Source organism: Triturus cristatus, chromosome 3_1, assembly GCF_964204655.1.
Source record: "Triturus cristatus chromosome 3_1, aTriCri1.1, whole genome shotgun sequence".
NCBI classification, from domain to species: domain Eukaryota; kingdom Metazoa; phylum Chordata; class Amphibia; order Caudata; family Salamandridae; genus Triturus; species Triturus cristatus.
Window position 1 is genome coordinate 329,108,445 of NC_140583.1, and position 23,731 is coordinate 329,132,175.

Below are 23,731 nucleotides of genomic sequence, written 5' to 3' on the forward strand. Positions count from 1 at the left end.
CTCACGGCTTTCCTGCCTAACGTGGTCTTTTCATGTTTCAGTATTTTCACGTTCATACCCGTAATCCTGTTTTCACCGCTGGATCTCACCCTTGACGCTTGTAGTGCGGTTTACACCTCCGAGGCGTTGCACACGCTGTGCATACGGACTCCTTACTACGGTAAGCGGTCCCCGTTGTATTGTTCGTCCCTGTCGAGGCTTGTTGTCAGCACATAAGGACTATTCCGTAGGCACCATCTAATGCCTGATCCTTTCCGGCGCTTATACCTCGCGCTCCTAATCATTCGTCATCCGTTTTTAATACGCATGTCACCCGCTTCACTTGCGTTTCACTTTCCCCTAGTCTCACTCTGACCAACCCTCACCGCAATCAGACGCACGTTCCTACACCAGCGTGTTAGCCTGGCACCACTATTGTACCTATATCTCAGCTGCCATTTTAGAGCTCTAATTATCTTCTCTCTCTCTTTACTTTTTCCAATCACCGCTTAACTTTTTCTTTACATCACCCCTTGTTTCTCTCACAGGCAATTTCTTTAACAATCAGGCCTGTACATATCACTGTCCTGATGATGATCCTAGTATCCTCTCAACAGGATCGAAACGTCGTCGACCTTAGTTAAAACAGCATGCACATCAATCCATTGCGTAAAAAAGTGCAATTGCTGTTTTGAAAAAGCTTAAAACATTGGATAATGTAAATAAGCTCCTTTGTCTTGCCTGAAATGTCTTTGTGTGTTTTGTAAATGTCATTGTTCTTAGCGGATACAGGACTGTGTCCCACAAGTATTTTGTTGTTGCATATCTGCATTGTTTTATTGAAGAATTAAATTGGTTGTCCGGCTGGACATCCTTAATATAGTACCGATTCTGGACTATATTTATTTTCATCCCTATTCAAATCATTTGAGGACCACTGTTTTTTGTAATTGACTACTACCCAAGGCCCTTGATTACCTTTTGGGTTTCCTTGTCCTTTTTGAATACCCAAAATTAATAATGGCCTGCCAGAGAGGGTCCTGATGCCGTAGTCTGAGGCCAGTCCATCATTTTCAGTGCTATTGAGAAATGCTATTGTTGTATCATAGTGTGTTACTTTTGGCCGTACCAGTGTTTAGGATTATGTCTGAGTTTTTTTTAAATAATATTTTTTCAACTTTTTTAGGAATTTTGTATGTTCCCAGAGACGATGTGATATGCCAGTCTTTCTTGAACGAAACAAGTTTTGCAAACCGTACTTACGACATCAATGTGTGCTGTCACAACTTATATTCAAGGTAAGTCAGGAGACTAATCCAAAGGCAGGGAAATTGACTGTGTAAATTTGTCTACCAAACCGCCTCATACTGCCCACCCTCTCCATTCTCAGTGTGAATTCTTATGTACTGCATCCCTCATGCCCACACAGCCCCAGAAACCAAACCAATTAACTCAACATTTTTGAGAGGCAGCACACCTTGGTTCCTTTTCTGTCAATGATTTCTGACTTAGAATATAAAACTACTTTTGCAGAGATTATTTTGTCCAAATGTTAAGGTTTTCCTCTTTCATGAGGAAGCATTTTTTAGGTCTCGTCTGCACAGCGTTGTGCTTGTGAATCTATTGTATTTAAAATAAATCTTAAAAGGGGCTTACATCCCGCCCCCTTGCTTTCCTTGCTTTCCTTGCATTTCATTGGTTCCTGTGTTTGCCGCTTATTTTTCCTATGTTTGTATTGGCCGTAGCATACTGTTTCCTGTTCCTCGTGTTTTCTTGGTGTGCTTCTATCAGTTTTACGGCAAGCAAGTACTGTTTCCATCACCTTTTGTGGAAGCACTTTTTAAGGTTTTGCATGCACAACGTTTGCGCTGTGTTTGTTGTAATAGGTTATCAATACTTCCAACACTGCATCATTTCCGCTTTGGGCTACAAAGGTTTTTCATACTTCTGTACGTTCTTCCCTGTGTAAATGTCTGCTTTCGACTTCTAGCAATTGCACAGCTACTGCCTGCCATCTTGTGGTGGAAGGAGGATTGGCAGTTTTCCAGTTCAAAGTTATATTTTGTCTCACCAGTATTGTTGCCAATATAATTACTTTCTTAGAGGCTTTGTCCTGTGTCAGTGGTGCGGCGAGGCCAAGTACAAACTCCTTCAAGGTATAAGAACTTCATAACCAGTTATGACTGTGAATGCAGTTTTGTTCCAGTCACAGTGTAGCAACAGAGAACCATAAGACCACAGCAAATGAGGGGGCTCAGCTTCAATTGAACTACATCGAGGGCAATGAGCGGAGGCTCCGGGGGAGATCCTGCTAACTCTCTGAGGCATAAGATATGCTCTATTTAAAATGTTAAACTGAATATGTTTACATGCGCAATAGCTTTTGCGGGTAAATAAGAATTTTTTTCCTTTCTAAATCATTTAACAGCCTAGATAAATCTCATTCCCATTGTGTGCGCAGTGTACTGCATAGTACATCCGTGTGCAGCATGAAAGCGCTCTAAAGGCACTTAGGGGCATATCAACAAGGGCTTTATCTCTGCTTTTTTGGCTTTAAAAGCCAAAAAAGGAGAGATAAAACTAGCGCCCTATCAACAACAGGGTGCTAACATACAAATTTGCATGTTAGCACCCTTTTACTCTACGCTTCCCCTTGCATCTCTAATGAGATGCAAAGGGGGCGTTCCAGAGTAAAATAATAGGAGAAATGTCGCTAAGCGACATTTCTCCTATTATCAAGAATGTCGCTAACCCTGTTAGAGACAAAAAAAGCAGCGCTAACCGCGGTTAACGCTGCTTTTTTACGTCTGGTATTTTTCTGACTTAGCCATGATATCCTATGGAAGGAGGATATCATGGCTAAGTTTGCCTGTCCCTATCAACAAGGTAACGTGAGATTATCGCTGGGTTTCCAGCGATAATCTCACATTAGCCTGTTAGCGTGAGGATTTTTATCGCTATTGAGATAAGCGTTGCTAATAGCACGCTATCTCAGCAATAAAAATTCATGCTAGCCGGCGATAATTATCCTAGCGCTAAGTGCGCTTAGAGATAATTATCGCCGGTTGTTGTTGATATGCCCCTTTATTAGATGCCTACTACTGCCCATAATATGCAATGTTTGAAGAACTGGATGTGTAGGTGGTCCAGTTGATTGAACATACCATTATCCATGCAGTGAGCTTTGGATTTTCTGCTAAGTGTGGAATTGTCTGCATAGAACATTCGAATCATGAACTAGTGTCTCAAATTCCAGAAGGTGCTAGTTCAGAAGCAATGCTCCAATCGTGTCAATTCCATGTGATGCTCAAGTATGTCTGGCAGCTGTTATCTTTTTTTTTCTCGAAAAATCTTTTTATTTAAACATTGCTCATCATACAGCGTGTACTGGAAATAAACACAGATTGTCATGTGTCATACATAGTGAAGATATATACAGTTAAAGGCAGAGCCTGAATACACATCGAGAATGGCGCTTTTACGGCCTGTTGTATTTCATGTGAGTTTCACCAATGATAGCTGTAATCTTAACCGCATTTCTGATATTCCCGTTGCTATATGCTATTTTTTTTTAATTCACAGGGTCAGGTCTGTACTGCATGTGCATGTTCTGTAAATGCATGCTAAAGGCACAGCCATATTGGAACTGTTTTCGGGCAGGTTCACCCACTGGTGCTGGAACACTTTTCAGAGTGGGGTTGCTGCCGTTGATGTTATATCACGGAAGTCTTAGGGACTGTGATACATTCAAGCGTCATACCCAAAAAAATCCCAGGCATTTGCAATGTAGTAGGTTTCGCATTTTTTAGGGTTAGAGCTATTGACGTTGTAATGTACATTTTTTTTGCTTATGTTTTTTGGAGTGAAGTGGATGTATGTGATGGCTATTGTGTGTGTTACAATGGGTCCGATTCACAGAACTAACTTAAGACAAAATCCTAAACTTACTACCATTTTGGTATTCACAGAAGGCACTTACTCATTTTGGTATTCACAGAAGGCACTTACTCATTTCGGTATTCACAGAAGTTAGGAGTCCTAACTTTAGGACTCCTAAATGCCTTCTGTGAATACCAAAAGACTTAAAGTTAGGATTTTTCTCAGTTTAGGAGTAGTAAAGTTAGGACTCCTAAATGCCTTCTGTGAATACCGAAAGTCTTAAAGTTAGGATTTTTCTCAGTTTAGGAGTGGTAGGACTTTTGCTGAAAATTCATACATTATTGCAAGTACGTACTCCTCGAGTTTTGTGATTGCACCCTGTTCCTTCACTAGCGCCATGATGTTAATAATGCAGCAGATGCAGTGACACTGGGACCAAAAGGTCAAGGCACCCCACTAAACACTGATTATTGCTATATTTTACTACTAAACAGGCAGTCACAAATGTATTTATCTTGCAGGCACTAGGGGCATGTTTCGAATGGTGCAGCAAGTGTAGTGGCACCAGGCCTTAAAGTTGTCAGAACTCCACTAAACACATAATATTGCTGTTACATCAATTAATTCTATCATTTTTCAAAATGTGGTTTTTACTTACCTGCACTATACCACTAATATACCACTAACAGCAGCACAATATATTGCCTTTTTGTACCTAAACAAGTCATAACACTTTAACAGAATTTCTGTAACTTATATTGTACAACAACTTAGCAAGCTACAACTTACAACAAAAAACAGCATATTATTAATCACACAGGCAAAACCTAATGCATTTACCAATGCTTGTTCTATTTGTCTTTAATAGGACTTCACCACCTTTTGTGGCAAATCTTTTGCAAATAAAAGTCGCAGGCAGTTGGGATGAAATGTAATGTCAAAAGATTTTCTATTGGCGTTAGGAAAGGAACAATTCAAATGTATGAAAGACATATGTTGCACTCTACCTATGGCATTTGTGTAAGTAGATGGTGAATAATAAGACACTACTCATTTCTTAACGATGTCCATGATGGGGTCAGGCAATTGGTGTACATGATCGTGGTCATTATACAGAAACACCAAAAGGTATGGTTAATTGAATATGCCCTTTATCACACTATTTAAAAAAATGTTTTTTACTAAGAGAGTCAACATGATAATCGCCCACTGTGTTAACAGCTGTAGTAGTGGCATGGGCTTTTCTTTCGCGGCACATGCTTTAAAGCTTTAAAGCGTGCTGACCGTACTAGGACAGAGGACAGACAGCATCTCTAATACCAGACCAATGTGGATGATGGTCGTTTTCGGTGTCTTTAAACGCAGTCTTCCGCTAGCAGTAAGGATTGACATTACCACAAGCAACAAGTGAACAGTGAGGCAGCCTAGTGTCAGGTCCGTCATTTATGTTTACTTGGTCCTCTGTTGAAGACAATCTCATTTTGAATCGTATTAATTGGTGCTATCGAGAAACTGATGCAAATAAATGCAGGAGTAGCCTGTCTAACTATATTTATCCGTTAATCGCCGTGAACAGACGTGGGACTAGTACATAGACTGACCAGGTAGGACTAATTTTGGCAGAGGTAAAATTGATCACATTATTTATAGTAAGTGTCTGAAGCCTTGCTACGTTTATTTGTGGTGACAGTCAGTTGCATTTTGTAGAAGCAGAAATCAGTTTTCGTAATTTATCTAAAATAGACACTCGATTAAATGAGTGGTTTTACAATATTTTGATACGACTTGCTGGCCTAACCTACCGGGAAACAATTCATGTGCCAAACTCCTGAAACGACTTCAACGCATTCAAAACGCCTCTGCCCGCCGCAGCCACATCACACCCAACCTGAGAGACCTGCACTGGCTCCCGGTCAACAAGAGGGTCACCTTCAAGCTCCTCACCCACGCACACAAGGCACTCCACAACACCAGACCAGCATACCTCAACAGACGACTGAGCTTCTACAGCCCCAACCGCCAGCTACGCTCCGCCGACCTCGCCCTCGCCACCGTCCCCCGCATCAGAAGAGTGACCTCCGGCGGCAGATCGTTCTCCCACCTCGCAGCCAAGACTTGGAACACCCTCCCCATCCTCCTACAGCAGACCCAGGACCTGCTGACCTTCAGAAGAGTCCTAAAGACCTGGCTATTCGAGCAGTAGCAGCATCCATCCCCCAGCACCTTGAGACCCTCACGGGTGAGTAGTGCGCTTTACAAATGTTCTGATTGATGTGCGTTGCAGTAAGTTGGCTATGTTAGGACTGTAGAACCAGTGCTTCATGTTTATTTTTGTGGGCCAAGAGCTGACATTTTCCATTTTTAAATTTGGTGTATGTGCATAATCTTTAAAGCAGAATGGATTGTAAGTAAAAATAGACAACTAACTACCAAACACTTGTAAAATACATAACATAACAAATACTCTGTGCTGTTTAATAGGAAAAAAATGAGTGCTGGCGCCCAAAGCTCTGCTTAGAATCCCATACCCAGCACTATTACATGTTGGGGCGCTGAATACGTTTTTTCCATATCTCTCTGCCTCCTTCTTCGCTCTTTGTATGTTGTTCCTCTTTTTGTCACAGTAAATGTCCAATGAGGAAAAATAAGTGCCTGCCCCAAAAATGAGTGCTGGTGGGCTAAACCTCCTAGCACTGGCAAAGGAAGAGGTGTGGCGCCGCGGCGAGGGCGACTGACTCCGGAATCTGGGGCTCACGGTTCGATCGGCGGCGGCAGATTAGCCCAGCACCATGTGACTCTGGGCAATAGCTTGCTTAATCTTCCCGATGGCCCCCAGCGCCTAGAGACCCTTACGGGTGATTGTTCGCGCTTTACAAATGTGGATTATTATTATTATTTTTATTAAATAAGCACTCAAATAACATATCATAACATAAGCTTATGATCCATTCCTACAAAAGGTCCCCATTTGTGTAATGTAATGTAATGTAACATAATGTAATGTAGGGTGGATTTGCAGAGCGCTGCCTGTCACCTGTGAGGGTATCCAGGCACTCGAGGGTATCCAAAGTAATTCAATGCAATGTAATCCAATGTAATTATTCTTCTGCGATCTGACAGGTCTCCATACTATGCATACGCAAAAGGTAGAGAACATATTGCACAAGTAAGAAGCCAATCAATGCAAGCTGGCCAGATCAGCTGTAATTGACATCTCCCATATTGGATGAGGCAATCTAATCATAAAAATGCTGGCCATAATTGTTGGGTCAGTGAAGACCCATCATGTTCAGTCAAGAGATACAAATTGGGACGTAGTACAAGTATATATTCCTTTGGCCATTTTCAGATCAGCGCATATCTGGCAGAAAAAATACAGACGAAAATAGTGTGGGTCGAGTTAAGTTCAGGCCCATGGAGATGTTGGCTGGTCTCAAGGGAAATCTCTCAACCAATGTTGAATGTCAAAAGCCTAGAAATCTGCATCAGAAAGATCAGACTAGATACTTAGGGCCTCATGTAGGTAAATAAATTTTACCGGTTCATAAATACCGAGCCGTACCGAATCGGTAAATTAGAACCGGTAAGTTATATGTAGGTAAAAATTCGGTAACAGTTACCGATTCGGTAACAGTCGGTAAATACGAATCGGAATTCACCGAATCGGTAAATACCGAGGTGGTATCCACCGAATCGGTAAATACCGAGGTGGTATTTAGCGAATCGGAAAATACCGAGGATACTACCACCTTCCCTTAACTGAGTAGCCAATATCACAATCATGTCATTACAGAAGGTCTCTCAGGCGTGAATAGGGGACCCCATACCACAAAGATCAGCTTAGTGAAATCACATCACAGGAGCATCAGGAGTCTCCTCGCAGGAAGGCTCGTCTTCGGTCTGAATAATAAACATGATGTCTGAGCTATGAAAAGCACCAACTGTCAGGTATGTGCAGCTGCGCGTGTGCCATGGCTAAATCGTGGGTCGAACAACCTAGAGTGGAAAACATGCATCGTGTAACATTCCAGACTGTGTGTCACAGCATGTACAGACCAAGGTCGCTGCGCAGAGCTTGGGATGGGAACAACAGAATGCACTCGTCTGAAGGAAGTCTCGAGTCAGCAGTTTATTCAAGAAAGAACATGTAAACGCAGTGTCGTGTGCAAAGACACAAATATGGCTACATAACATTCAACGTGGTTATGCCAACTGAACAATGCATGTACGTATTCAGGGAGAACTCACTACACGCCCCCTTGAGCGAAGCAATATGTAATAGGCAAGAAAAGAGAGAACGCAGAGTTCAGTTTCGTCAGAGCAGAACAGGGCGTAACCAATGCAGCGCCAAAGTCCTACAGTCCAATTAATTGCTGCATACAATTCCAAAAAACACAATGCAAGTATAGTAAAAAACTCAAGCAGACCATTAGGAAGAGAAACACGAGAAATAAAAGATATAAATGTTGCGCCAGGGTGCTGTCCAGTAGCACAGGCGCAATGGACGACAATCCAGTTAATCCATGAATGTATAGGCAGCATATGTGGCCACGGCTTCCAACAAGCAATCGTTTCCAGGGCCACTAAAAGTCTCAGCCATCCAATTGAGTAAAGAAAAGGAACATACGTGTTCTCCAACCAACGGAGCCTCCAGCACAATCAGAGGGCACCCGGAATGTTCCTCCAAATAGCTCATGGACAAGAAGTCGTAGGCTGCCGCTGAGATGTCCCAATTACCCAGGATACCATGCGCCGCTCCACACGCCATGATCCGGACACCAGAACAGGACAACTCGTGAGACACTAAGGGCCGCATCAGTCGATCGAAATCCGGCACCGGAGACACCATGTTGGTCAAGCACAAATCCAGAGGCCATTCAAAGGGACAATCCAGGCAGTGTAATACAGGTTGTACGCAGGTGAAGTAGGAATACCTGAAGGATAATCCATAAGCCAGGCTCAAAGTCGCCAATGGCAAAGTACCATAGAAGTCAAGCATCCTATCACGAAGAAGATGCAGACGGGACAGGTGCTCGTGTGGCACAGAAGGAGCAGCCATTCCGGAGTATGAAGAGTGAAAGCAGCACACCTGCCACCAGCGCCAGAAGCAGCGGAACACCTCCAAAGATGCTCGAGAACAGTGAATGAACAAATGCCGGAATTACACCAAAAATAGTTTGGAAAGAGGTCACGAGACCCGAGCCCCACATGTTAAAAAAAATTGAGCCAGGCCGGTCGTGGACGAGGCATTGATAATACTTTGGATCAAAGAGCCGAAATGCAGGGGGAGGTCAGTATTCAGAGGCGCCTGTTCCTCAGTGCGCGTAGTAGCAACGTGAAGGACAAATATTTCACGAGAGGAAGTCAAAGGCACCTCTTTGTGGGACAATGGCGCTCTATTCTGCTCAACTTGTTGGACTCTGCTTTCAAGGTTGGAATCGAAGGCCAGATGGAAACATCCCGCCGCCCATGCGGGGGTGGAAAAAGAACAGTATAGCAGCAGACAACTTCATGCGAGACAGTTATGTACGGGATTACCACTCACATCCCGCAGCAAACTTCATTATTCATAATTAAATGAATACCGTTTGCAAGCACAGTGAAAGAAGGTGTAATCACAGGCACTGGGATACCTCGTAGGACGCACGCCAAAATCGGGGCTTGTACATTGCATGCGCCGTGTACTTGCATGTGCCTATTGTCTCATGTATGAATCCTAGAAGTGAGAGTGCTAGAGCCAATATCTATAACGGCTTAGGCCTTCTCCATGTTTGCTTGGTCAATAGCTCTCAGTCTGGAAGCCGCCTCACTGTGCGACAACTTGCAGACCTCGTTGTAAATAGCATACGCGCACCTTTTGGTTCTGCCACCCACGGGACCATTCACAACATCATTCCATTCGGTATGCACGTTGATGGAGTGGGTGGACTTCCTGATCCTGTAGATGTGCTCTGTGTCAGCTGGTGGACAGAGTGGGATGTGTGTCCCATCAATGCAGCCAATATAATGGTGGTAGAAATTCCTGAAGGAACGGGACAGGCAACTCTGGGATACACCACCCACCGCAGCTGTCACCACCTGAGAAATACCGGATGCCAGCAGATGTGGGCTGCAGAGCACCTGCACATGTGGGGGTATGGCGTGCGCCCTTCTTATTGGCTGGTCCAGGAGTGGGTGCGGGTCCCTGATTGAGTCCATGATGGTTTGGGGGTGTAGCCTGTGCCTCTCATGTATCTCTGCATCAGTCAGCTGGAATAGTGTGATGCGCTGTCTGTGGATGCGTTCCTTCCGTCGCCAAACCCTCAGTCCTGCTGCCTGTAGACGTAGGCGCCTTGCAATGACGTACATAGCTGCCAGGGTGTCCACGCTGTTGCATTTTGGGATTGCTTAGCTGCACTGTTGTTGGTTACCACCTGCTTTCAATCCGTGTTAATTACCGACTCTTATTTACCGATTTTCTTGGATTTCTTAATTACCGAGTGCTCCTACATGTCATTTTGGTTTTTACCACTTCATATTTACCACTTCATATTTACCGATTCGTTAATTATGTATTCGGTAACTATGAATCGGTATTTACCGCCTCATATTTACCGAACAGTGGTTTTTGGACTCCTACATCTCACTTGTCTGACTACCGGTCGGTAACGGCATATTTACCGAATTTCGGCCGTTACCGACCGGTATTTGGCTACCTACATGAGGCCCTTAATGGCTAGGCTATTTATTGTGCACCAAAATCTTGCACTGTTGTTTGACTTTTAGTCCTGCAATAGTCTAGCCAACAGAGTTTCGTCCGATTTCTTTTTTGCCTGCCAGATTTCTTTTATCTTTTTTGGTTTTAGTTGCAATAGCTCCATTTGTAAAATAGGGTCCTGCTCTGTGCGCTGAAGATTCCGTATTGTTTTATTTATTGCTTTCATGAGCATGCAGAGGTTTGGAGCTTTGAAATTGGAGATATGATTCTCCTGATTCTCCTGATGGACTAATGAGCTGGTTGTCGTAGAAGCTGGGCGAGCATTTACCATATTCGCTGCTCCTAATGCTTTAGTTAGATGTTCCCAGTGTGCTATCACATTCACACCTTTCTCTTCCTGTTGCTCCCATAATAACTTAGCTGAGGCTAGTAGTTCCTCTGGGTGATTAGTTTTACTTTTAATCCGCCTGAAGTTGTCCGTATGAATGGACTCAGGGTCCTCGACTGGCTTATCTAGTGATGGTCTAAATATACTTGGAAAAATTTCTTGTGGGAGATGGTCGCTTTGATCTTAGGCCTCTATCTGGAAGCCTGTGATCCTGCTGAAGAATGATAATGATACAAAAGTGAAGTTTATTAGCGTACTTGAGGTTTTCGCTGTGAAATGTTGCCACCAGAGGCTGGTCTCCCGGAAAGCGCCCGTTTAGTGCCACAAAGCTTAGATGTTCCAGGTCCTTAACTAAGTTCTTAGCATGTGCTGATTGTCACTTCTTAGCACTCGGCTCCTGACAAGAGATATTCCAGGCGGTATACTGTTCCTCAAGTAGCTCGTCCCTCTTCTGGGCCCCATCAGATGCATATTGAAGTCCCCCGTCAGCAATAAATTGGTTGTGGGTTCGCCTGTGAGTAGTCTGGTTATTTCTGCCCCCACTAATTTTTCTTTTTATCACAAGGGTGTATGTAGATGTTTAGGAGTAATAGTTTTTGTTTAATATTGCCATCCCTTATATCTACTCTAAGTGCTTTAATTGCATTTGTTGGTGATGTGAAAGTTTCAACATCTTTGGTCGATGTTATTGTTTTTATTGATGAATAGATTGTTAAACCGCCCTTTGAATGTCCGAATATGGAGCCTTTTACTGCTGGGGTGTGATGGGTTTTGAAGCCAAGTAAATGATGGGGTTTTTCTAGCCATGTCTCATGGAGCAATATGAGGTTGAATCCTTGAAGGTAATCCAGAAGATCTTTGTCCGATGTTTTGTTACCCAGACCATTAATATTCCAGGAGCAAATTCATAGGTGAGTATCGCCTGGGGGTATTTTATTTGTCCTGAGTCAGGTGCTATTGTCTTGCCGATTTATCGTCCTTGCTAGCCAGGACCATTCTTCCGATTTAAGAACTTGATGCTGATCTTTCCTCTCTGCTGGTCGTGCGTCTCTACTGCGGGCCCCTTTCAACACAGATTGTGATTGTGTGTCCGCTATTGCTGGAGCTGAATTTACTTCCTCTCTCTTGATTGGTATCAGTGGATCCGAATAGCCAGGCTTTTGATCGAGTAGTATTTTGATCCCCCATGCTTTTAATTGGGGTTCTTCTTTCAAAATCCTCCTTGCTGTTTCTTCTGAGGTCCAAGTTGTCTTAGTTATTTCCCTGTCAGAAATTCCCTTGATGCTTTTGAATTCAATTCTTTCGAGATCGAGTGTACTTATGCCCGCCAGGTTTCCGATTGCTTGAATTCATTGTATTATATTTCCTCTGTTGAGGATATCTCCACAGCCTCTAGACTTATATTCCGAGATAAACAGGATTGAGTTATTTTTAATTTGTGATTGGTTGGCGGTCGGAGGTTTTGTCTGGGAAACTATCTCCTCTTCAGCATGCGAGTTAGGAAGATCCACTCGGTCTCTGCTGTCGTCTCTGGCTGTGGTTATTATTTTCCTTAAAGTTGCTGCCTCTACGGGCCTTTCATTGGTGGCATATACTGGTGCTCTGGAGCTTTCGTGCTTTCCGTTCTCATACTGTGCTTTTTTGCGTGCCACTAATGGTTCTTCCACTATCTCTTCCTGTTTGGTGCCTAAATCCTCTGCTATGGGAATAATTAAAGAGATTGACTCCTGTTGTTTTCCCGGCGTCAGCTACATCTGTCAGTCTATTCTTGATGTGGAGTGCTGGTGGTTGGGTACTTATGCTCTTTGTGCTTTCATCCTATTCTTTTATAGGTGGCTCTATTGGTTCGTCCTCTATCTTTTCCAATATGGTAATGGGATCCCCTGCTATTGGAGTCATCCACTAGTTTGCTTTATTATCTCCTTCTGGGGGCAATACTTCTGTTGTGTTTCTAGCTGCATGACTTTTCACCCCTAATTTTATGCTCCCTGTGCGGAAATAATCCGTTATGTTCTTATTCTTCTTTCTTCCGTTTCTCCTCTTTTTGCAACCAAGTTTTAAGTTGTCCTTTCTCACAGCATCTGATTTTTCAGAGAATTCTGATTCAGGTTTTGTGGAGGAGAATTCCTCCGAAAGGTGGTCATAGCTGTATTTAGCGCCCCTGCTATGCTCTGTTGTGTTGTAACTCCCAGGATCCTTGCTATTGTAGTCGGCTGCTTTATTATCAACTGTTAGCGATTGGCTGGTCGTGTTTCATTTAGAGGGTCGTTTGAGGGTCCCTTTACCCATCTTTTGTTGACCTCATCTTTCTCGCGGTAGAGTGATCCCGTCAAAGGACCTTTTATTGAAGCCTCCTGAGGTGGATCACTGGAGTTTTCTGCTATTTTCCTGATGTCTGCTAGGATATCCCCCATAACCACTGGGAAGGTGGAGAGTTTGTCAACAATGGCGAAGCAGGTGCAGTGTGTTGGTAACAATTCCATATCTGCCTGGGCCCTTTTAGTCAAATTGGACGTCAGCTAGTCTGCCATCGATATTAGAGATATGGATGGCCACTGAGCTGAGGATGGATAGTTGGATGTACATTTTGTCAGAGTGGTACTGCATTGACTTGATGGTGAGCTTCATGGTGTCCAGTAAGGATTCCCAGAGTCTATCTGAATCCAATTGATTGGCTCCTGCGTTGTTGTTTACAGGAGCGGGATTGGCCTTTGCCTGCCAGAAATCTGAAAAATGAGAAGAAGGGGAAATCTCTTGCTTATCTTGGCTATAAGTCCTTTGCCCTCGATTGCCAGTTGTGTCATCCTTTAGGCCTTCTGTGATTCCCAATCCTCTTTCTCTAGGTATTTGATGTGAGCTACAAGTGGAATGAGTAGATTGTGTATTAAGAGAGGAGAGCAGGACAGTGTTGAGGCATTCTGTTGCAGTAGTGTTATCCCAATTTGGTATTGTGTTGTCGATATTCATTAGGGTCACTGCCCCACCAGGGCTGGTCCCACTGTGCTGGATATTCGAACCTGTCTCTGAGCAGGAATAACTTGAGTTTTTCTGCCTCGGGGGCTTTTGGAACTGTGGCTCTGGTGGATCAATATGATTCTCTTCCTCAATGTGAGTTGGTTCGGTATTTGATGGTGTAAGTCCTTTTCTAAAATGTGCTAGGCTCCCTACGAGTGCCTCATTGGATGTTTTTGATGAAAGGGTTAAGCTAGAGGCAGTTGTTGGCAATTTTCCAGTTTTATGGGAATAATTGGAATTGATATTGTGCATATTGCAAATACAGTTTGAGTTCCCTGAAAGAATTGTGACAATTGGATCGAGTGGTGGACCTGTATCTTGCTCGGTCCTTACAGTAAAAGATTCTGCTCTTACTGTTGATATCTGGTTGCCCCCGAGCGCCGTTTCCATTGCTTGGCAGAGTCCGAAGGAGTCCCCATTTGTTGAGTTACTGTTACTGGCCTTCTAAATGTGGGGTAATTGTAACTATAGAATAATTTTTGCTTTTACCTTTCTTTCCTTCTTTACCTTCTCTACCTTGGGCAGGCATGTCTTCATTGAGGTGTTGATGGTCTGTTTTCACAGGACACAAAGGGGAGGGAAGGCCTTTGAGACTTTTGTTACAGAGGGCTGCCCCAGCATCCCATAGAAATGCACATTTTGTGTAGATCTTTGGTTGATGACTAGTTGTTGTATTTTTTGCATTCTGTTCGGGCCCTACAACATCAATCAGTATATTAAGGGATTTTTCTTCCATCATTAAGATCTCCTTGCTGGCTATGTCAGTTAAGCTTTTGCTAATTTTTTTCCTTTTGTTGGGTATGGATGTGACCATACGTCTCTCCCGTCCTGATCTCATCTCCTCAAGCCTTCATGCACATATGGTTTACGAAGTTCTTATGATTCTTGTAATTCTTAAGTTCTTCGAGACCTTGCTCCTTAAATTAGATTCTTAAAATCTTGGCACTCTTTGTTGTAACTGTCTTCCTGCAGTGTTGATTAGGTCCCTTACCCTCGGTCCCTCGCTGTTCTGTTGTATAATTGTATTGTTTTGTGGTTTTGTTGTTTTGACGGTTCCTCTAAATGCCACATGGAATATTCCTCTTTCCTCTTTCCTCTTCTATCTTTTTTATTAGTTGATGATTGACGAACTTATGATTGGGCCCGGTTGGACCCGGTTGTTGATCTCCTTTGGACTTGGGGTCTTGGGGTGTGACTCTCTGTTGTTGCTGGGTCACCATTGGTCTATTAGTCACTAGTGAATAAAATGTGATATTGATGTGTGTTTTCAGATTTCAAGTGACCTCTTTAGTCAGCCTATGGACCGCCCTTGGGCTGCCAGCCTCAGTTTTCTATAGGCCCTGTGGGATGCCACCCTCGTGATTTTTCCAAAGCCCAAAGCCCAAACCCTGGCCCTAGCCCAAGGATCAGGGCTCCCCTCCACCTCAGGTATCCGGGGGTCGCATTGGAAAGCAGTTGGACAGCTGCGCAGGCAGAGAAAAACAAAAACAGGCTGGGAGGGAGGGATGAGAAGGCTGTGTTGTTTCTTGCTCCCCGGAGTGGGGCTCGGTCCAGGAGTGCCTCACAAGCTCCCTGCCAAGTGCAGCCAAATGTAGCCGGGTGCAGTCTGCAGTTCTCGAAGTGCTCGGCCCCCCCCACACACTGGCTCGCACCAAGGCAGAGGTGCAGAGGGAGAGAGGACAGAGTGGAGAAACTGGAGACCTGCAGACACGCCGTGCAGCTGGCGGCCGCAGTCCCATGCTCCCGCTACCTCTTACCCTCTGTCTCTGGCCGTCGTCCGCAGACCACACAGATCCTCTGCCCTCAACTCCAGGGCTTTCTGCGATGCGGCGCCTCCGCGTGAGTCCTGCGGTGTCTTGCTCGCAGCACGTCGCTCAGAGCACGCCACTCGGAGTTCAGCTGACTCTCTGACTCTCAGCTGGCTCTCTGCACTCCGCGGGTCAAACAAGTTGCGAGCCACCGCTGGGTCCAACTTCATGCCACCACGCACTCCGTTGCTCCGGAGGCTACTCTGAGGCTGCCTCGCTGGGCCGCTTCCGCAGGGTGGGGGAGGAACTCAATCTCGCAAGTCAAGCAGGCTGTGAACCACCAGCGCCGGTCCAGTTACACAGCCCCTACCGCACTCCGATGCTCCAGAGGCTGCTCCTCACCGCTGCGCTGCTCTGCTCTGGTACAATGGAAACTCCCAAAACTAGTAGGTAGTGGGATATGGTCCAGGACGGATTTAGTTTGAAGCTCAGTCCTGTTACAATTCTGAGGGATCAGGGTTGTCATGTTCGATAGTTGCCAAGAGCTATTTTCTAGGTTTCTAGTGGCACTGTGAGCCAGCTGGTATACAGGCTAACATATTCGGCAGGGGTGTCTAGAATCAGTCTGACTCCAATCCTACAGTGTATGTTGTCTAAACGTGCAGACCCTATATGGGTTTATAGGAACTACACTACATAGCAGTACCTCTATAATCAAATACCACTCCAAGATATTTATATTGCGATATGCACTCAAGATGAGATTAACCAGTGGACCAAGCCCTTGGAGATCTAAGTTTCTTTGTGAATTTTACTACTTCAGTTTTAGAGACGTTCACTTCTAATTTATTCTGTTGTGTATAGGAGAAAAGAGTATTTAAAAGATGTTGTAATCTTACCTGGGTCAGACTCATAAGTAGCAGGTCATCCGCGTGCAGGATGTGCATAATTGGTAAACCACCAAATTTAGGGAGTTAGCATTTAAAGAGTTTAGAACATGTGATAGGTCTGAAATGTATATGTTGTTGCATGTATCTTCCGTGAAAGTATGGTACCGTCTACCAACTCCACCCGGAGCGATGTGCCAGTAAATAAAAGTTAAATTGCTTTTAGAACATTAGTTGGAATCCCAGCGTACGTTAATTTCTGCCATAATAAGTGACGTGGGAACCTGTTGAATGCCACCTTAAACTCCAACAAACATATCTATAGTGTGGTTTTGGTGGTAAGGGCGGATGTCATACAAATAATAAGGGCAGTTAAATTTGACAGCGTGCCCTGTCCCATGCAGAAACCAGATTGATTCTACGGAGTAAGATACCTTCAGTAATGGAGCTTGAGCTAGCCAGCCTTCGTAGTTAAACTGTGGTTGAGCTCAAACAGTTCTGTAAGGAAAAGGACTGCAAATGAAGAAGGGCACAAGAGGTTGGAGCTTCAGAAAGCTCTGTGGGCCTGGCCAGAGGTCCAAGAGTTGACGACAGCAACAGAGGTTGGAAATGAGGAGGACGATATGGAAGAGCAGGATCAGGACCTGGACATCAGCCCTGAAACACAGCCTTCAGGGGAGGAAGATGACCCATCTCCTGAGTTGGAGCTCTCTGCCATAGGAGCAGGCAGACAGAAAGGAATTGAGGGAGCTCAGGCTAAAGATGGCCCAACTCAAAATAGAGGAAAGGAAATTGGCTCTTGAGGAGAATAAAGTGACCTTAGAGCTAAACAATCAGAGTCCAGCAATAGTGGTGGGAAAGGACACTGATAAGTTCTTTTCTACTTATGATGTGACCCGGGGGTGCAAAAGATCCCAAAGGAGCACTGGGGCGAGTGGCTTGTGTAAACGTATGCCTCAAGTGGGGAGGGATGCACCACTCACACTAGAAGTAGAGAATCAAACCCGGTATGCCCCCATAAAATCCGAAATGATCACTAAATTTGAGCTGACCCCTGAAACGTACTGCTGAAGGATCAGTGACAGACACAAGCTTTCAAATCTTTGTCGGTGGATCTCTAGGACTACTCCAGCAAGGCACTGAATGGCTGGGTGAGGGGCAGCAAGGTTGATGATTACAAGGGGCTGTATAACTAGTTTCTCAGGGAGCATATACTCAATATTTGTTTTACAGAACTGTGCCAGCAACTAGTGGACAGCAGCTGAGTGACCTCAGGAAGCTTGCTGAGAAGGCAGACCTAGAGCCAGCACCAGAGTGTCTAAAAAGAAATCTGGGGGGGAACCCCAGAAGGGTGGTCAGCGGTCCCACCTGAAGAAAGTGGGGCAGACAAACTTAACTATAATTAGTTCTCGAAAGGCCTCCAAGATAAATCCCAAGGGAACAGCAGTAACCAGACCCAATCTGAGCCAAAGAAGAAAGGGTTCTTTGATAAGCAGACTGGGAGATTCGTCCCTCAGTGCACTGAGTGCTACAAATATGGGCACTCCAAGTGACAAACCAAATGTCCCAAGAGGACACAGCTGGTCATCGGTTGGCAAACACCTGGGTGGGTTGGCGATTGTAGCGCTTGTGGATGAGGTGGTCCCAGTTAGCTTTGGGAAGCAGACAGAAGTTACCCTAGTGTCTCTGAGGGTAAGGAGATGGTGCGAAAAGCCCATATGCTTGCAAAGACGTCTCAGTATAGGCAGTGGGTCACCATCAATGGACAACGAGTGGAGGCTCTGAAGGACACAGGAGCAAGCATGACTACTGTGAGGAGTCAGCTGGTATCCTACGAGCAGGTTCTCCCTAACACATTCCACCAAGTCAGAGTCTCAGACAACCGCAAGAGCCATCTACCAGAGGCTCTGGCTCCTTACGAGTGGGGGGATGGGGGTGGTCTCAGGTTCTCTAAAAGAAGCTGTGAGCACTGCCATGCCTGTAGACTGTTTGTTGGGCAATGACGTAAAGCACACTAGGGAGTCAAGGGTGCCTGGAGCCTGATGCATGGGCTGCCAAGATGGCTGCCTGGACATGCCCTTAAGGAGCTCCAGCTCCCGCTTTCTAATCCTCGTATTATCCTGTTTCCCCCATGCCATCCAGGTCCACTGATGCCTTCTTCTGCCCTGCCGCACTCACATGAATGACCAAGGGGACATCCTGGGGACTGGCTGCTTTCTCATCTCGAGCTGGCTGGGGGGAGGGACGCAAGCAAGGTCTGCAATGTGTCGGGCCCTCTCTGGGCTGAAGGGTCACCAGCCCAAAGTGGAGCACATGAGGACTGTGGGAGGGGTGAGAGCGCCTTGTAGAGCTGGCCTCAGTCCTAACTGGGTGCGTAGGTGGAGTGAGGTGGGTCCTTACCACCCTGAGGAATCAAGTAGGATTCCAGGGGACCCTGATTTCAGAACCCTGATTTATGTCAGCTGCCTGGTCCCCCTGCTGGGCGTACTTTGCCTGAAGGCTCTCCCCTGGTAGCCAGAAAGCTAGACCTGGTCAGCTACCTTTCCTGCTGATGAGACGGTACTGCGGGGGGCGATGGTACCGTTAGGGGGCAATGGTGACTCTAATGGAGCAGGATTTAACTGCTTTCAGCCTCCTATGCATCTTTCTGAGACCTGAGTGGATGTCATCTTGAGGTGCTTGCCCCTTGTGGCGTAGTTCCGGAGGATTTCTTGTGCCTTATTGGCCATTGGTGTGTTGCGGCCAGTGTTGTCTCTTTCTTCTAATTCCATGATGGGAAAGGACGGGCCCCAGAGACAACAACAGGGGAATACTATCACACAATATATATTACGTCCCAACAGGCCACTCATAGACTCACTCGTTTAGATCATAAGTCCACACCAGAGCCCTTACCGGAGTGTCAGGAGGAGATTTCCCACGCCGCACTGATGGAAACAATACCGGGGTTGAGGGTAGCCCTTGAGGGTCAGATTGCAGGGTGTCCATAGAGGTTAACCTGCTGAGGGCGGACCTCCACAAAGTAGAAGACAAGGTTGAGAATGCTGAGACTAATATCACTACCCTGCAGACCGAGGTGCAACAAATTAACAAGCATTGGCATAGCCAATAGGTCTCGCTTTTGGGACCTTATAAGTATTTAGTTATGCAACTGTTGCATGGCTAAACACTTATAAGGTCCCAAAAGCGAGACCTATTGGCCATGCCAATGCTTGTTTTTTAATGCTGTACTGAAAGAAATTCCTTTATTTCACAGAACGTGCTACTATTTACTCATCTCAAGCAGTGGGAACAATTGTGGCCACTAGTGTGATTATTATGATCTGTTAATTAATCCATAAATATCACGACTGCTCCCGGGTGGCCAGTAACGTAACGCAGAATGTTACCGTCCATACTGCCCGTGAGGCGGGGCCTCTGAATCTCTAATATTATATCACATGTATCCATTGGCAATGGGCGAGATGTGGAGGGGGTGAGGGCTTGAGCACTCCACCCACTGATGGCCGTGGGTCGGGGAGGATTCATGGCTGATAGGACAAGCTTCGTTCTGGGACCACGGAACCCCAAACACTCACACCCCGCTCAGCCCCCCACCAATAACGGTCGTAACACAGGTGGCCCATCCACCTGCTGAGAAAGGAGACCTAGAAAAGAATGTTAGACTCCTTGTTCCTACATGTTTATATTCTAATGCCAAGCTAATAACTTTGCATTCTATCAACGCTTTCCAAAAGCAAGCATTAATTAACATTAGCATATAGTATTGCAAGAGGATACTGTTGCATAAAAAAAATCAGTTAAAACAAACTTTTTTGAAGGAAAATTTGAACTAACTGAGACTGCGGGTAAGATGTCCATATCGAAAAGCCTGGGTATACTCGCGTTTCAGTGAATCCTCTAACAGAGGGGGAAGTATAACATTTTATCAATTGCCTGCTGTCTCCACCTAGTGGATCGGCGATATTGCACTTAACAGGAATATCACATTCCAGTCCTTATGTGTGCGCTGGGCTGCGAAGCAAATATGTCGGACTTTAAAAATCTATCGCGCGGTGACATCGTTTTCACTTGCAGCCAGACAAGAGGGCTGTGCCAATGGCAGGTATTTCGGTGGCGCACTCCAAAACGCCCAATGGAACTTAATATCAGAATAGCAAGCCAAGCTCTAAGACAGACACCGCCCAGTTGACTACATGCCACGTACGGGGGATACTATCCCACAAAGTCCAATGTGGACGTCCCGAGCCTGCATCCAGAATTCCAAATTAAAGCCTCTAGGTGTCTGGTTATTATGCAGAGGGCACCCGTCTGGCAACAAATGTTACTAAAAGTCTCCGGTGTTTCCTTCACAGACGTGCTCAAACTTTGTGTCGGTGGTTGCAGAGCCGGGCCTTATTTTACATTGTCAGGCTTTGCCCCACAGCAAGAGAAAGAAAGTCAGAAAAGGAGAAATAACGAGGTGAAGAAATACATAGAAACGGTGACTCTGGCACCCATTTGCCCGTCAACGCCTGCGCCGGGCTCCTTCCAGAAACGTTAAGCCCCCGCGCTCTTTATGTATTTATCTGCAGAACATTAGGTTGCAGGCCCTTAGCCCTACTACTGCCTGTACGCCAGCGTTTATCATTTGTATATACTGAGAGGGGGCAGGCGTCCTGCATCTCGCAAGAACATCATATTTATTTTAATAGGGTGACGATAAAGTGATGAACTGACTGGGGTTACCATCCCTTTACAGCCAAAATGAGCCAGAAGCACGCAGAATGTTTCTAATGGCCTAGTAGGAAAGTGTATATTGTTCTCATGGATATAAAACGTCAGTAAAATGTACGGAACAAAAAAGGAGATAACTACATATTTAACATAAATACGGTTTCCTGTTTATTCTTGTAGTCGAGTCCTGCTACTCCAATTTAAAAACAAACAAGCATTGGCCACGCGGCCGCGAATGACAAAAGCATTAAACTAAACAAGCTTTGGCCACGCGGCTGTGAAAGTGACGCGGCCGCGAAAGTGAAAGTGCTAGATAGGGCAGGGTTCTGTGATATATCTGGGCCACAGAGTGGGCTGGGCAATGCGTAGCCTCTTCAGGCCAATATTGAGACCATCCTGGCAACCCTCTAAAACACAGACTAAGGTGAGCACCTTCCTAAGCCTTACACAATACTATAGGAGGCTTGGTAAGGGATATGGCACCATAGTTGCCCTTTAAAAGAGCTAACTTCTAAGAAGCAGCCTTTAGGGTGGTCTTCCCCCAAACTTTTTGCCTTACTCCACCATATTTTTGGGATCTCGTTTTTTGTTGATTTTAGGACTTTGTGCTCTTACCACTTCTAACCAGTGCTAAAGTGCTTGTGCTCTCCCCTCTAAACATAGTAGAATTGGTTGACACTCAATTGGCATATTTAATGTTCTTATAAGCCCCTAGTAAAGTGTTACTATATATGCCCAGGGCCTGTAAATTAAATGCTTCTAATGGGCCGGCAGCACTAATTGTGCCACTCACTGAAGTAGCCCTTTAAACATCTCTCAGGCCTGCCATTTCAACCTGGCCAAATAACCTTTTGCCAGGCTCAAACCTGCCTTTTTAATACATTTACGTCACCCCTAGGGTAAGCCCTAAACAGCCCACATGGCAGGGTGCAATGTATTTAAAAAGTAGTACATGGGATGTTAAGTTTTACATGTCTTGGTAGTGAAAAACTGTAAGGGCCAGATGTACAACTATAGCATTTTGCGACTTGTAAATTGCGCCAAATTGCGGATCGCAATTTGCGAGTCGCAAAATGCTATGTACAACAGTGTCTGAGACACTGTTTGCGATTCCCAATGGGGTCGCAAATTGCATGCCTCATGAAAATTAATGAGGCACTCGCAATTTGCGACCTCATTGGGAATGGCTGGCCCTCCCAGGTATGGTGGCCTGTTGGGCTCAGCAGACCTCAATGTCTGGGACTGCTATGAAACAAAGCAGTTTTTTTTTTTTTAAATAGAGCCTGTTTTCCTTAAATGAAAACGGAATGCATTAAAAAAAATTAAAATGAAACGTTTTTGTTTCATTTTTTAAGGGCAGGTAGTGGCCCCTGGGACCACTGCCTACCCTAAAAAATATTTTCCCTGCATTCACAAAGGGGAAGGGGTCTCCTAGGGACCCCTTCTGGTTGTCGAGTGCTTTACCACCCTTCTGAGAAGGGTGGTAAACTGGGACTGTTTTGCAATCGCAATCGCAATTGCGGTCCCAAACAGTCTTATAAGGGACGCCCCTTCCTAATAGCGAGTCGCTAATCCTATTAAACGAGTCAAAAATCATTTTTAGACTCGCTAAATAGGGTTAGTACATGGCCCATTTGTTTTTTGCATGCGCAACTGGGTTGAAAACCCGTATGCGCATGCAAAAAAGGATCGTACATCTGGCCCTAAATTCGCTTTTAACTACTGCTAGCCTGCCTTTTTCAGTACAGGAACAATTAATACCATTGAACATACTGACAAAATTCTATCTGTTGGTAAAATGACATTCAACCTGGTCAATAATAAAGGAGCTGTCCTGTTAATGCATGCTTTAGATCTCTCCTAAGACAGCATATGCACTGTCTGTTGCCAGACATTTAGTTAGCTTACAGTGGGCTTAGAGCCTGCCCGTTGTTTACCACTGATTTGCCTCATATCATTCTCATTGCTTGCTTCTTTTTTGATGGCTTGTGTGGGCGTTTCTCCCCCCCCCAGGAGCATGGACATATTACTGTGCACTAACACTGCTTTTTAGGTCTCGTCTGAGACAGCGCTTTAGCGCTGTTCTGGCGAGACTTATAGTAAGCACTTTTGGAAGTGCAAACAGTGCTTTCCAGGCCTCCAAATACAGTGCATGTGCCCTGGGCGCGCGCACCATTTGGCAGCCTGAAAAGCACTGCCTGATCACTTGCTTTGATGTCCTCAGTGAGCCGCGGGGCCACTGAGGACATCAAAGTGCACACCATTTGCCACCCCTTGTTTTTTCCTTTGATCCCTATCTTTCCCTTCCTCAATCTCACCCTCTCCCTGCCTTTTACAACTGCGGCCTGCACCACTGCGCCCGCCCCCACTCCCCCCTCCCACTCCCTCCTCGTCAGCTTCAGTGCGCTCTTGTTCTGTGCCA

At 45.2% G+C, this 23,731-nt stretch overlaps 1 protein-coding gene across 1 annotated transcript in view; it reads left to right on the plus strand.

The window, feature by feature from the left end:
- Positions 1-23,731, plus strand: part of LOC146860199 (sodium/nucleoside cotransporter 2-like) — a 347,088-nt gene that overhangs the window by 315,265 nt on the left and 8,092 nt on the right. Inside the window, exon 17 of the mRNA XM_085644040.1 lies at positions 1,166-1,277. Coding sequence (XP_085500166.1) covers positions 1,166-1,277 — 112 coding nt within the window. The remainder of the gene's footprint in view (positions 1-1,165; positions 1,278-23,731) is intronic.